The 12,904-nt window shown below is 35.7% G+C and overlaps 2 protein-coding genes across 2 annotated transcripts; both read right to left on the bottom strand.

Moving 5' to 3' along the window:
- Nucleotides 1-766: 766 nt before the first annotated feature.
- LOC110740237 (ATP-dependent 6-phosphofructokinase 6-like) lies at nt 767-9,977 on the bottom strand. Its single transcript, XM_021920723.1, has 14 exons — nt 9,264-9,977; nt 8,146-8,251; nt 6,382-6,428; nt 6,242-6,281; nt 5,942-6,004; nt 5,720-5,857; nt 4,757-4,915; nt 4,593-4,646; nt 4,186-4,254; nt 3,925-4,054; nt 2,912-3,168; nt 2,237-2,282; nt 1,974-2,128; nt 767-1,683 (listed from the first exon to the last, which is right to left on the bottom strand). The coding sequence occupies exons 2-14, from the start codon at nt 8,239-8,241 to the stop codon at nt 1,267-1,269; spliced, it is 1,671 nt and encodes a 556-aa protein (XP_021776415.1). The 5' UTR covers nt 8,242-8,251; nt 9,264-9,977; the 3' UTR covers nt 767-1,266.
- A 1,253-nt stretch (nt 9,978-11,230) lies between these two features.
- Nucleotides 11,231-11,749, bottom strand: LOC110740211. The gene has a single exon (XM_021920692.1). The coding sequence runs from the start codon at nt 11,747-11,749 to the stop codon at nt 11,231-11,233; it is 519 nt and encodes a 172-aa protein (XP_021776384.1).
- Nucleotides 11,750-12,904: the final 1,155 nt, after the last annotated feature.

Raw genomic sequence — 12,904 nt, forward strand, 5'->3', positions numbered from 1 at the left:
ACAGCGTAAAAGTGTTGAACAAAGAAGGAGGAATAATGTTTAGTGACTATGATGAAGATCTAAACAATGGAATGTGATGAACTTGCTGCAAATATGGAGGATTGGGCGAGCAATGAGGCGCGGGTTAGGGTTTGGAATTTGGGGGTTTTGCGTTTTGTTGAAGAAAAATGAAAAAAATAACAGTACTGCCTGAAATACCCGATACAAAAATACCAACCAGGTTGGCGTTTTTGGTACAACAGTAAAACGCCAGCCTGGTTAGCGTTTTTACCTTGGCAAATTTTCTTAGAAAATTCAGTCAAGGTAAAACGCCAACCAGGCTGGCATTTTTCCCTACACTGAAATTTTTTTTTTAAAAAAAAAGGCCAGAGTAAAAACGCCACCCTGGATGACGTTTTACCCTGAAAGCTTAGTTTGGTAAATAATTTTGCCACGCGTTTACTTTGAAAAATAGTTTCTTAACGAAACTCACTTTGGTAATTTAAAAAAAAATAAAAATAAAAAATAATAAAATTGTATGCGTGCCCAACATATGCCATTAGACCCATAGTGTGCATGAAAGTGTGAGGACACATAAAGCATGTGCCATGATGTAGGTTAGTAATAATAAGGTGCATGAAGATCATGCATGCAATCTATATGAATTGAACTATCGAAGCTCTTAGAGGAATTGGTAATGCACCATAATAGTTATAAAAGGGTGTCTTCCTTCTTCAAGTTGCATTCCTCATCAAAATCATGATAGGTGTTGTATAGCACATAACACTGTTGCTGAAAAGACTGTAGATTATGACTTGAGAAAAGACTGTGGGTTCTATCTGTTTTATTTTCACTGTGAAAACTTATACAAATTCTCCTCATTCACAAGACAAAAATCGACATTAACATATACTTCGTACAGTAAATCATCATTCATCAATACTCCGATCATACAGCCTTTCAAACTCCCACACCCTATTCAAGACACTAAGTTTTGTTTGGAACAATAGTTGTACCGAAACCAAAAGATGTATACAAGTTAACTGGTTTCAAAGAAAATGGCACTGGTAAGAGAAGCAGGGCTCAACCTTTAGCAAAAATCCCATTGAAACAGTAAAATCACCGAGCAGGAAGACAAAAGCACATTGTCTTGGTTTTCATTCCTAGCCTCTTCTTAGATTTCTTACCTACCAAATGGGAAAAGAAGAAAAAAAAGACTTATTCAATCTAAGTGACTCAAAGAATTAGGATTTGACACAAGCTGAAGTACAGGATTTTGTTAGTGTGTCATGCATTAAGAATGTAAGCAGCAGAATTGTTTTTACAGTTCTCTCCCTTCGATGGCTGCGCAACACTCTCCTCTTCCGCAGCATTGCCTTTACATATCTCTCCCTTTGATGGCTGAGCAACACTTTTCTCTTCCGCAGAATTGTTTCTACAGTTCTCTACCGTAGATGACTGAGCAGCACTCTCTTTTGCAGAATCGTTCTTACAGTTCTCTCCCTTCGGTAACTTAGCAACACTGTCCTCTTCTGCAGAATTGTTTTTACAGTTCTCTCCCTCCAATGACTGAGCAGCATTCTCATTTTCCTTGGCGTTTGCAACTTCTATGGCCCCCAAGAAGCTTGGTTGATTGGTCGATGAAAGAAGCCTAGCCCACATCCTATCGGTTATAACAACCTGATTCTGCTGCTCAGTGATGCGCTGCATACAATTCAAGGCAGCATATGTCATCCTAGATAAATTAGCTAAAATTCTACAGGGATTTGTATATGGTGGAAAAGAGCTGGCCACTGGGGGTAACCAAGTTAGCTATGCAACCATCTTTACTTAAATGAGGCCAAGGTTGAGATGCACTGAAAAAATTGAAACCTTGGCCTCATTTAAGGAAAATAAAGAAAATTGGAGCCAATTAATACTCGCAAAAGTTTTCAGTTAAACCCAAGTTTCTGAATTTGGAGAAACAGAGGTCATATACTAAATACAGAACTCACATTGAAAGGAATATATGTTTGCCTTCCATTAACAAGCCCAACTGTGAATCCTGTAAATCCTGCCATAGCTCCATGTACAGCACTTTGAGCAAGATGTGTGCAATATACATTATCAGATGCATTACTGGGAACAGCACGGATCATGTAGGTAGGATCTGCAAACAACTAGCTCAAGTCATTCTCCTTTCTGTATTTCTTTCTTAATCTGTTTCAGAATGGACTATACCCTAAATAACGAATCATACAAAAACCAAATGACTGACCTATGTATTTTAGATTTAGGACCATTTTATTTCGAGTAAAATGTTCCTACAGTCATAAACAAGAATCATTAAGAATCTAGAAGATTTAGCATAATCCTTTCATCATAATATCAAGAAATTAGTTCCTACTTCTCAATAAACACATGCATTACAGGCATAACTGAAATTGATATAACTGGTACAATTTGAAAACAATGTGGAGTAAGGAATGTTAAACATGACAACAAAGTCATAAACAGAACTTAAAGAGCTTTCATCATTTCACGAAGTAGCATTCAACAAAGTTAAATCTAACAAAATCAAATCAGGTATCAAAAAGAAGTTCTAGCGTTTCACAACTTAGCAAGTTAGCAAAGAACTAGTCCCTCGAGAATTTAAGTTAATTAAGAAGAAAAATCATAATGTGATGCAAGCACCAAAGCTGAAAACACAACATTTATAGAATGGCTTTGTTAAATTCAAAGAAACATGATTGAAATTCATTGAAAACATTGCATGGCATGTGGCATGTTCCATGTGAATATCTAGGGTTACCTACCTAATACATACTCGCTTCAACACGTAAGATGAGTATAAGATTGCAATACGCTACCTAATTATGTTAATTTAGCCCAAAAATGTTCCACTGTGCTAGTACACATGTTCCAATAGTGTGGATAACATGAAGATACAAACCTTAATTTTATGTGACATCCACAGGCCAACATCTTTCAGCAACTTGTTGCCTGAAGCATCTTTCTCATTCCAATTTTGTGATAAGAGCTCCTGCCCAGTTCCTTCAGCAATTACGATGACTATATGCCCATTTTCTTTGAGTCTTTTCTCAATGTATTCAAAAAGCCCACCCTTGCCTTCAAGATAAAAAGGTGACTCTGGAATCAAGCAACAATCAACATCTCGGCTAGCAAGAGTTGCAAACATTGCAATAAAACCTGCGATTAGAAAACCCCATGAAGAGGAGTAAGAGAGAAGGAAAGAAACAGAGTTAAGCCACGTACTGTCGATGATCGATTTTGACTATACATAAATGTTTCCAACAACTGCTAAATGACATGGGAATTATTTGAGCATGCTCTGAATACAAGAAATATTTAAACTAGACAAATGGCATGAATGATTTCTAAAAGCATCCTCTTAAACCTCAAAAAAGGATGCAAAAAAGAAGACTGATTAATGAACAGGATCAACATTGAAGATTATAAATTATAATGCCTCATTTATAAAAGTACAAGAGCCTGAAAATAAACATGTGTTTCACTAGTATTATGCATAGTAGTCAGTGGTCATGTTGAACATTTTATTCACAGAGCTTACTACACTAATTTACTTTACTCTGGATTGACTTTCTCAAAGAACCACGGAGAAAGAAAATCCCTACATAATTTGGAGAACCTCCTTTAATGATCAGCTTGAAATGCAAGGTTCTTAATCAGAACAATCTTGCTTAGGTGATTAAATAAGGCACAAGTGAGCAAAAAAATCATACGTAGTATGATATAACAGCAGATAAATGATCCTAGTAGCAAATCTTATACCAAGATGATAGCTAAAGCTAAAAGACACTAACAGATCGAGAGGTACCACCGTATCAGGAAAAGAGACTTGCAAATACTAACTTTTCAGTATTTCAAGCACACAAAATTTTCCATTATATGTCAAATAATTTCAATAAAAAAGAGATAACTAACCACTGTAGCGGCCCATCAATTTCACCAGACCAATACCATTCTCCATGCTTTCAGCTTCTACATGGGCAGCATCTATTGCACGTTGAGCTTCCTCTACAGCAGTATCAAAGCCAAAAGACCTATCAATAACCTGGAAAGGACAAACCATAACTCCATAAGGCATAAGCCAAAGCAATCATATTCAATAAAACCAACATCTAAAATTAAGACACATATACCAGCTAGAAAACAATAAAATGAGTTCCAAATGCTGTTAAGTACCGGAATGTCATTATCAATCGTTTTAGGGATTCCAGCTACTGCAACTTTAAGGCCTCGTCGTCTAATTTCCTGCATAATTACATATCAGAAAGCAATAATATTTCGGGCATACATCAAGAAGCATCTTTAATACACATTAGTCAAAATCTGAACAGAATGAACTAGGCCACCATACCATGACCATTTAGTTATATCTTAAACTATTTTAAATAAAATATATTTCATGCCAGAAAATTTTTATCATCCTCCTAGAACATCTGAGATCATTTATCAAATGTTTAAACTTTTGTTATTATAAAGAAGATAAAATAAGTAAATAACAGTATTCCAATTTGCTATCTAAAGATGCCACCATTTAATAATTGACATACTTAACAAATTAAGTCTTTGTCACTAATAAATGGTACCTCATAGATCACAGCTGCTCCTTTCTGTGTGCCATCACCTCCAATTATGTAAACCTGAATAGTTCAAAGACACATTAGCTTAGCACCACAAAATATATCACAAAGGACCACCGACCTAGTAAATGCAATTGAGCTTACAAGAAAAGCATATTATCACTTAATACCTGGTTTATTCCACGGTCTTGAATGCTATCAACTATTTTTTTGGTATCATGACCACCTCGAGAAGTTCCAATTACTGTACCACCGCGCTTATGGATGTCATTGACAAACTTAGGGTTGAAAGGAATAGTATTTTTAGCATAAAAACCCTTATATCCTCCCTAAAGAATATACATCACATTGTCAGATGATAATATCAGTAACAGCTACAAGTACATCATTCATGAGCACAAAAAACACAAAGTTTCAACACACTGGGTGCATAATGACCATGATTAAAAGAATTTTCAGAGAGTGTCAGAGAATAAAGTATTCCATAAATTAAATTCTAATTGTTCAATAACACTTAATACTTTAAAAGGAACCCCATGTTAACAACAACACAAATTTTTCAGCATTTATGAAAGAAGAAAAACACAAAAATGAAGGAAAAAATAATCTCCTTATCAGCAAAGTATGCCTTACAAACTTACTGCAGATTTAAGACACTGAATGATTAAAGCATTTGATGTAGATAAAGAGTTTCACACCCTCTATTTTCCAAAGAAAAGACTCGTATCAAAACCACAAAACTGCCACACCAGGTTCAGGCATTCAATTTATATTGCAAACATAAAAATATTGCGTATCAAAGGATAAAAAAAACATGTAGTAAATCCAAATTGTTGGACATAAACTCAAAGAAACAAAAAAAAAAAAAAAAAAGATGCAGCAAGCCAGTAACCAAGGATCTTAGCTCTTGAAGCAAAATTCATATTATCTATGATTTTTTCAGCACCATACACCCACAAATGTTCAATCATATCTAGTTTTCTTTCCTTCTTTGCTCCTTTACCTGGTTAGGGCTATAAACATGATACCATAAATTACAGAAGAATCGAACTGACTGATAAAAGACTTATCATGCTATGATGACATGAAAATCGGAAAATCACTGTAACTTATAAAAGACTTATCATACTTACGTTAATTCCAATAACTTTGCTGACACCATACATGTGGTAGAGGCCGCAGACAATTTCTCTGATGACAGTGTTAAGTCCAGGGCAAAGACCTCCGCATGTCACAATGCACGCATGCACTTCACCAGAATTAAAGTACACCTGGGCTATGAAAAGGTTTTGATTTTTATGACATCCAGAAAATTACTCCCACAGCATCTACATAACAGGCATAAGAGAATGTACCTTCTGCCTTGGACCTGCACGCCTGAAATGTATACCCCTTTGCGAATCCTTGTGAACTACTATCTAGAGAAGGAAAAAGAAAAATTAAAATTAAGCTAGTAGCTCTTCTGTTGCTAAATTTTTTTTTTTTTAACAAAAACCAACACTCCGTATTAATTTTCAAGACCTCATCCTAACATATTGTACAAATCACTTGCACGCTGTCTGGAAAATATCAGAACAGACTCTGCAGTGGAAAATGTACATATATAAACTACTATGGCTATGTGACATTGTGACAAATATATATACGGGGAATACCTTCTGTATCACCGTAGCATCCTCATGAACAAAATATTGCCTGGAAAAAGAGAGAGAGAGAGATAGATCAATAGCTTATCAACCCAAGCTTGGTAAGAAATTTCATTGGTAAAGGAGCCATCAGGAAGGAACTGGCTTACCTAACAACTGAATAGGCAGGATTATCTTGTAAAGGATTGGGGTAGGTCTGCAAACAAGGTAAAACATGTAAGTAAAACAAGAAAATCTGACTACAAGTACAAAACAATAACATAAAGTCATAGGCAAACAAATCTATAGCATTAACAATCAAGTGTCTCACTGTGCTGTAGATTAACCACAACAAAACCTTACTATATTTTTTAATTTTCATTATCATTTTGGTTATGTTTCATATATGATTCTGATTTCATACATAACACAGAAATATAAATTTTGAAGTTTTCTTCACAGTCCCAATTATGCACAATGGTTGAACATATGGCTCCTTGTGATTAAAAATTGAAAACCCCACATTCAATGATTATAATTCTCACTCTAACCATTATACTTAGAAAAGAGCTCGATGTTCAGGGCTGTGCTACAGTTATTCAAGCATTAGCTTATTCATACAATAATACAATCAATCTAGCACCAATTTTCCCCAAAGGAAAAAGAAACTATTGTCAAGGGAGACAGATGTATTTTCCTCAAGACTTGGCATACCAACGGCTTCTTTGTTATATAGGTATGCTAGAGAAAAACTCTGTTAAGAAAAGCACCATCCTCGCTAGTTAGGAGGATAGCACAATACACATAACTACTTACAAATATTCCACTACATTGTGAGACTTTACAAAGTTTACACAGTGGAAACTTTATAGGGCACAAAGTAGCAATCTCTTGTGAGCCCCCTCACAAACATTGCAACCTTTAAACTAGCAACATTATAAATCCGTACCAGTATTGGAGCACACTTTTAATCCTACAGTCGACAAAACAGAAAATAGATGCTAAAATGCATAACAAAAGCAATCTCTTGTAGTCTTGTGAGCCCCCTCACAAACATTGCAAACTTTAAACTAGCAACATTATAAACCCATACAGGCATTGGAGCACGCTTTTAATCCGACAAACAGAAGATAGATGCTAAGATGTAAAGATGCATAACAAACATTATGCTTTTAAAAGGAAGTATAATTGTAAGGGACACATTGATCATTTAAAGGGTGTTTTTAGAACCATTAAGAAAATTCACTCTAGAAAAATAGGGAGCATTTTGGAATGTTTGGACTTTGGAGGTGCAACAATCTGATAACTATTATGCACTTATACTTTCTCGTGGTCAAATGTCGCATCTCACAAATTCTCTATAATGTAACCAAAAAAAAATCTCCTAATTATGATTCAATCCACTACAATTTCGACGTTTACATAATCTTTGACATTTTTTGTGATTATTTTATGTCTTACCATATGTACCTCGATCAATTAATTACAGAAAATTAACCAAAATCCATGATAGAATTATCCAATATAATAACATTTCAATTAATTTCTTATAAAATGCTCAAAAATCCATGATATAATTAGCCATTACAATAGTCAAATCCTCAAAAAAAAAAAAAAAAAAAAAACCACCAAAATTCATATATCAGCCATTATAACAACATTGCAATCAACTTCTTAAAAACAGCACCAAAATTCAATTTCCAAATTGCATGAGAATTATTTCAACACATATTGAAGAAATATGATTAGCAATAACTAATTTCAACGATATCTCCATGATTACACACAATGCCAACTTTAAATCCCGTAATTTTGACCAAATCAACCCAAAAACAAACACAATCAAACGTTTCACAATGATCAACCATAACAATACACAAAATACAATCAAACTATAAAATTTTTTTTTTAAAAAAAAAAAAAGGAAAACGTACTGGAAGATTCGGAATGTAATCTGATAAATGAGGAACATCTTCAAGGACGTATCCATCTTCGCCATTAACGACCTTCATGTGGACCTCATTCTCCATTTTCTCTGTCCTAAAATTTTCGACGGAAATTTGTGTCAAAACAGGAAATGACGTTTTTCAGAACGCTTTAAAAATTGGGCGCCTCTTGCTGAATATTTGTATGTGGGGGAGTACTCCTTCCACAAGAAAACCAGTTGGCACTGCCGTTAAATTTTTCTTTACCATTATGGTAAAAAATTAAATTTGCTTATCCTTTTCGATAAAATTATACGACGTACTTTGTAGTCCGTACTTTGATGACTCGTGGTCGAGCTATTTGTTATGTTTAATTAAAGTTATGATTATGAAATACTCCGTACTAAATTTTTTAAATGTCAACTATTTGGTTAAAGTATTGAGAATTGTATTTAAGATCAAATTCCATTACTTATACATTGTTGCCCATATGAACAAGAAATTGTAAAAAAAAAAAAAAAATATACGTATATACATTGTGTCATAGCAATGAAAAACCATGAATGTCTACTTCACAGGACCAAAGGAATTCTTTTATGCTTCAAGATCTTGCTTACACACCGAGTCCAACCCTCACCTTAGTTAAGGCTAGGGAGGGTCCGATCCCCTTGACATTTGTTAAGTCATTACACAACAAAGATCTGTTGCTATAAAGTAACCATTGAGAGAAGTTATGGCATAGTGGTTGGACATTCAAATTTAAACTAGAAGATTAGGTGATCAAATCTATTATCTATAGACCTTATTGGTCAAAGAGTGATAAAAAAAAAATTAGGTCGAAATTGTAATTTACTTTAGGTAAAGGTCTATCAAGGTTCAAATAAACAGAGTACATTATCGCATAAAAATATAGAACAAAAAGGTGAAAAAATATTTTTACATAATAATCATACCTATACCTATGGCCAAGCAATCAACAAAAGTATTGGAAAATTTAATACTAAATAATTTTTTAGAAATTTTGACTTTTGGTATCTCGAAAAGGACCCCTATTGATTTTTGGTACCCATCTAAAATTTTATTTTATTTTGGTACTCATCAAAGTTACAAAATATAGGTTTTGGTACCTCCGTCCAACTTCCGTTAAACTTTCCGTTAGTGAGGCCCTGCCACCTTCCAGCCACCCCTTAGCCACCTTCAAGCCGGTAGCAACCAGGCACGCAGCCACCTCACCTCACCACCATGACTGCAACCACCGTTAGCCGCCGAATTAACCACCACCACCTCCAATTCGCACCACAACAACCACCAATTTGAGCGGTCACACACAATTAAACGGGTTTGGTTTTTCAGGTTGTTTCAGGTGGGTTTTAGGGTTTCGAGGGCCGACAAAAAGGGGAGGGTGGTTGTTTCAGGGAAGGAGGGGGTCGGCGAACAGGGGAGGGGGGTTGTTTCGGCGGACGGTGGTTGTTTTGGAAGGGCAACTGCTGTTGTGCGGCGGTTTTGCGGCTGAGATCAAAGGCGGGAAAGGGAAGAGGTGGGCTCGCCGGCGCCAGGGGAATGTTTAGGCACCGGCAGCCGGCGCGGGGAGGGGGAAGGGTGGCTGACGGGGTGGGGGGAGGGGTGGCAATGGCTAGTTGTTTTTTTTTTTTTTTAAGTTTTTTTTTTAAAAAAATTTATTTTTTTTAAATAAATTAAATCATTAAATAATTAGATAACGGGCCCCACTTAACGGATCTCTAACGGATTCTGTTAATTGGTATCAAAACCTATATTTTGTAAAATAAAATTTGAGGTACCAAAAGTCAATAGGGGTCATTTTCGAGGTACCAAAAGTCAAAATTTCCTAATTTGTTATTTTATTTTTGAAAACAATATAGTAACATTCCAATATTCCATGGTTGCAATACTAAGGAAAATTTAAAAATAATTATCCGCTTGCTATGGTTAGAATGGAAGGAGTCAAGATTGCCCAGGTTTCTCTTTTATTCAAAGAGGTGTTGGTTTAGATGGAGGATTGTGCCATGCATGTATTACCTCGTGTCTAGGCTGACAATTTTTTATCAAATTAAATTTAATCAAATTGGCTTGTTCTTCCATAAGTACATACCTCCATATTTGATATTTATAATCAAATAAATAAAGGAAAAATTGTCAGATATTACACGCTGAATAGGTGAAATTGTCAACAACTACTCGCTAAAAAATTTTATCAAAAAAACTACCCCTAAATTTAAAAAGTTAGAGTAGCACTACCCATTTTTATTTTTCGGCAACAAACTCCGACGTGTGGGACCCACCTTTTCATTTCCCTCCAAAAAAAAACTGAGACACCCAACCTCCCCTGCCTCCCAAAAAACCAACCTAAAAAATCAATTGCAATGATAGTAGAATACACATTAACTCCATGTTTAGCTACAAGTTTTGTAACCACATATGGATAGTGGCTAGTAAACATGGTGTGCTTTTGTTATGTATGATATGAATTATGAAATGAAAAGGTAAGCTTTGTTTTGATCCAAAAGGTTGTTTTTGAGTTTTTCAATATAATTACAACTCAAAAACAAGGGCTCTTACCCACAATCATCTTGTAAACTACTGTTTGTCAACACATGACCCAAAAATATAAGTTTCTAAGTAACTAGAGTGGAACATCAACTCAATGCATGTTTGATAACAAAATACAACTCATTGAACTAAACTTTCCAAATAGCTTGTACTTTGGCTTTAGACTTGACAGGGAAACTTTGGTTTGGGAGGAACTTTTGTCTTTGGAGGAGCTTTTTGCCTTTCCTGTTGCCTTCCCTTGAGTGCTTGTTGAAGGTTGAGATGCAGTTTGTTGTGTTGTTGCCTGGCTACTTTGAGGATTAGTAAGTGGGGCAGACTTTTTAGCTTAAAGACTAGACAGGAGTTGCTCATCTTGTTCCTGCAATAAAAGGATTTTAATGTCATAAAATACAAAGAATACACACAATAAAACCAGGGAGAAGAGCTAGGGCAGCTATTGCATTTTACCTTTCTAAGTGCCCTTTCCTTGTTTTTGTTCCTCCTAGAAACTGACCAAGCATCAGTTGAGTATGGCCTGCCACCTAAGTCAATCTCTTGGGGTGGGGGCTAGAGGATTTTTGCACTTGGTTGCATAATGTCCAGTTTGTCCACATTTTGAACACTTAAACACCCTCTTTGGCCTTTTGATAGCTCCTGAATCCTTAACTTCTCCCTGCTCCTTCTTTCTCTTCTTTAGAGATGGTCGTCCAGGCATCTTTCTCATTAGAGGAGGTAGTGGTTGAACCATATCTGACCTTTCCCACTGCTTCACCCCACGCAAAGGTTTTATGCTTGGTGTGTAAGCTTTTAGGTAAGTGGACTTGGTGTAGCACTCATGGACATATGCCTCAGGTCTTTCTCTCTTCTTAATGATACAAGCCCAAGCATCGGCACATGGAATACCATTGAGCTCCCATTTAAAGCATATGCAGGTGTTTTTATTGAGGTTCACTACATATTTGTCAGAATAATGATCCACCTCCCAAACATCCAACCTGGCTGGCACAATTGAACATTTTGTAGCTGATTCTGCCACCCATTTGAATACATTGGTGATGTAAGGCATGAATCTGCCCTTATGTTTCTGAGCTCCCTCCTACTTTTCAGCATTCCTTTTCATCACATATCTTCTAATCCATTTTAAACAAGTGATGACATGTTTATCTCTTGAACTCCTCAAAACAGCATTGAAAGTTTCACAAATATTGTTCAGGAGCATATTTGGTTTTGATGTTGTACTAAATGCATGCCTAGACCAATGTCTTGGTGGGATTGAATTCAAACAATTAAAAGCATCTTCATCTAACTCCCTAATGTATGCTAACTCAGCATCAAAATCAACCTAGATTATATGAAGAATGTTTAGAAAATGCTGGTAAATCAACTACACTACAAAAGAAAGAATAAAAATTGGATTAATTAGAACTAGGTTACCTTTGTAGTGGATTTAGCAATTCTCCAAAAATGCTCTTTAAATGTTGAGCCACTGAATTGGAGCTTAAAATTTGCCCAAATGTGCCTTGCACATAACCAAGTTTCTGCTTTAGGAACAACCAATTCAAATGCCTCCAGCAACCCCTACATGAAAAAGCATCAAAATTAGGATCAAACTCATACATTAACACATAAACTAGTAGTTAACTAATCAATTTACCTTTTGCCTATCTGAAATCACTATCAAGCCATGTCCTTCAAACTCAATGTCTTTGATTTACAATTCCAAAAACCAGGTCCAGCTGTCTTTGTTCTTTGTCTCCACCACAGCCCAAGCAACTGGGTAGATATTATTATTATTCCCATCTTTACCCACTGCCACCAAATCATCCCAGGAAAAGCACCCTTAAGGTGACAGTCATCCACACCAATTAGTGGCCTGCAACCCTTCTTGAAACCTACTTTGCAAGCCTCTAAACATACATATATCCTCTTAAAAAATGGTGGAGGTCTCTCTATCCCTTCTATGACAACTATAACTGAAGAACCTGAATTATACTTTAGAATTGCAAAACCATAGTCAAAGATCCTAGCATATTCCTCAGCTGAATCACCATACAAGATTAATTTTTCCCTTGCCCTTGCAAACCATGCCTTGTAATACCCTATATGCACCTCTATATCCTTATATACCCTGTCTAACCTAGCTAACTTCCAAGATGGATCTGATCTCTACTCATCTAAGTACCTTTCAGCTAAATAGTCTGAAGTTACTTTTGTGCTAGCA

This window comes from Chenopodium quinoa, unplaced genomic scaffold (assembly GCF_001683475.1).
Source record: "Chenopodium quinoa cultivar QQ74 unplaced genomic scaffold, ASM168347v1, whole genome shotgun sequence".
Classification (NCBI taxonomy): domain Eukaryota; kingdom Viridiplantae; phylum Streptophyta; class Magnoliopsida; order Caryophyllales; family Amaranthaceae; genus Chenopodium; species Chenopodium quinoa.